Source organism: Palaemon carinicauda, chromosome 23 (genome assembly GCF_036898095.1).
Source record: "Palaemon carinicauda isolate YSFRI2023 chromosome 23, ASM3689809v2, whole genome shotgun sequence".
Lineage (NCBI taxonomy): Eukaryota > Metazoa > Arthropoda > Malacostraca > Decapoda > Palaemonidae > Palaemon > Palaemon carinicauda.
This window is the reverse complement of record NC_090747.1, coordinates 95,481,466-95,483,618: the sequence shown is the minus strand read 5'-3', so window position 1 is coordinate 95,483,618 and position 2,153 is coordinate 95,481,466. Positions and strand designations below refer to the sequence as shown.

General features: G+C 41.4%; 1 protein-coding gene across 1 annotated transcript; it reads right to left on the bottom strand.

The window, feature by feature from the left end:
* Positions 1–1,078: 1,078 nt before the first annotated feature.
* Positions 1,079–1,732, bottom strand: LOC137617685 (uncharacterized). The gene has a single exon (XM_068347684.1). The coding sequence runs from the start codon at positions 1,730–1,732 to the stop codon at positions 1,079–1,081; it is 654 nt and encodes a 217-aa protein (XP_068203785.1).
* Between the last annotated feature and the right edge of the window lie 421 nt (positions 1,733–2,153).

Below are 2,153 nucleotides of genomic sequence, written 5' to 3'. Positions count from 1 at the left end.
ATATATATATATATATATATATATATATTATTTATTTTCGGTCACGCTCAGCGGCAAAATGTTTAACTACTCGGTCTCTCCTCGTCCCTCAGATAAGGGGAGATAGAATAGTCATACCCTGGTGAGAGGGGTTGTAGTTAGGAGAGGGAGAGGGAGAGGGAGAGGGGTGGGAAGGGTTGAATCTGCGTGTGTGCGCGCGCGCGTGTGTGCATATCTATCTAAATACTTAACCGTCATCTTTGACCGGTCGCGTACACTAATTACATAATAAGAGTGCACAAAATATTCCATAACAGCAATAGACCATTGTATTTAGGGTAAAAAACAATTAATAAAAATGGCAGCATCAAATCAACGCGTAATGGTATGCACCAAAATTGTTAATTATGAAATTGATAGAATTTTTACAAAATGAGAGAGAGAGAGAGAGAGAGAGAGAGAGAGAGAGAGAAGAGAGAGAGAGAGAGAGAGAGAGAGAGAGAGTCGCCCTTTCAGGACCAGACAGAAGTAAGCAGCCTTCCTTGCACCGCCATTATAAGCAGATTAATATTGTCAAACTTGAAAAGATTTATTGGGCCGGCCTTGTCTAGCCAGCTGTGTGGGTGTCATTTTCTGCTACCAGCTGTCGCCCCGCTGATGCAGCTGGTGACAGCTGGTCGCCCTCACCTCCCTCCCTCCCTCCACCCAGGGGGGGGGGGGGGTAGAGGGAGGGGGCTTTGTCGACCCCTCAACTCTACACACTTTATAACATGCATAGCGCGCTTGTGTGAGGACGAAAGAGGGAGGTTGGGGGTAGGAGGGCTAGGAGGGGGAGGCATAGGGGAAGGGAAGGGGAGGGGAGGCAGAGGGAAGGGTAGAGGAAATAGGAGAAGGTTATTGTTCTACCGTTCTGGTTGGAAGTGGAATGTGACGTCACGATAACTGATTGGTTGCTTGAGTAACATAAACTGACGTTATAGGAAAGAAAGTAACATTAACAATCATAACTGACGTTGAAGGAACAAAAGTAACATCAGCAATTGTAACTGATGTTACATGAACGAAAGGACGAAAGTAACATTAGCAGTCGTAAATGGCGTTACAAGAACGAAAGGACGAAAGTAACATTAACAATCGTAAATGACGTTACAGGAACGAAGGTAACATTAGCAATCGTAAATGACGATGCAGGAACGAAAGTAACATTAGTAACCGTAACTGACGTTACAGGAACGAAAGTAACATTAGCAATTGCAACTGATGTTTCAGGAACGAAAGTAACATTAGCAATCGTAAATGACGATGCAGGAACGAAAGTAACATTAGCAATCGTAAATGACGATGCAGGAACGAAAGTAACATTAGCAACCGTAACTGACGTTACAGGAACGAAAGTAACATTAGCAATTGCAACTGATGTTTCAGGAACGAAAGTAACATTAGCAATCGTAAATGACGATGCAGGAACGAAAGTAACATTAGCAATCGTAAATGACGATGCAGGAACGAAAGTAACATTAGCAATCGTAAATGACGATGCAGGAACGAAAGTAACATTAGCAATCGTAAATGACGATGCAGGAACGAAAGTAACATTAGCAACCGTAACTGACGTTACAGGAACGAAAGTAACATTAGCAACCGTAACTGACGTTACAGGAACGAAAGTAACATTAGCAATTGCAACTGATGTTTCAGGAACGAAAGTAACATTAGCAATCGTAAATGAAGTTACAAGAACGAAAAGTAACATTAGCAATCGTAACTGACGCTACAGGAACGAAAGTAACATTAGCAACCGTAACTGACGTTACAGGAACGAAAGTAACATTAGCAATTGCAACTGATGTTTCAGGAACGAAAGTAACATTAGCAATCGTAAATGAAGTTACAAGAACGAAAAGTAACATTAGCAATCGTAACTGACGCTACAGGAACGAAAGTAACATTAGCAATTGCAACTGACGTTACAGGAACGAAAGTAACATTAGCAATCGTAACTGACGTTACAGGAACGAAAGTAACATTAGCAATTGCAACTGATGTTACAGGAAGAAAAGTAACATTAGCAATTGCAACTGATGTTACATGAACGAAAGTAACATTAGCAATCGTAAATGACGTTACATGAACGAAAGTAACATTAGCAATCGTAAATGACGTTACATGAACGA

Bases quoted from the DNA above. Each gene is read 5' to 3' on its own strand.
- LOC137617685 (XM_068347684.1), bottom strand. From the start codon at position 1,732: ATGTTACTTTTCGTTCTTGTAACTTCATTTACGATTGCTAATGTTACT.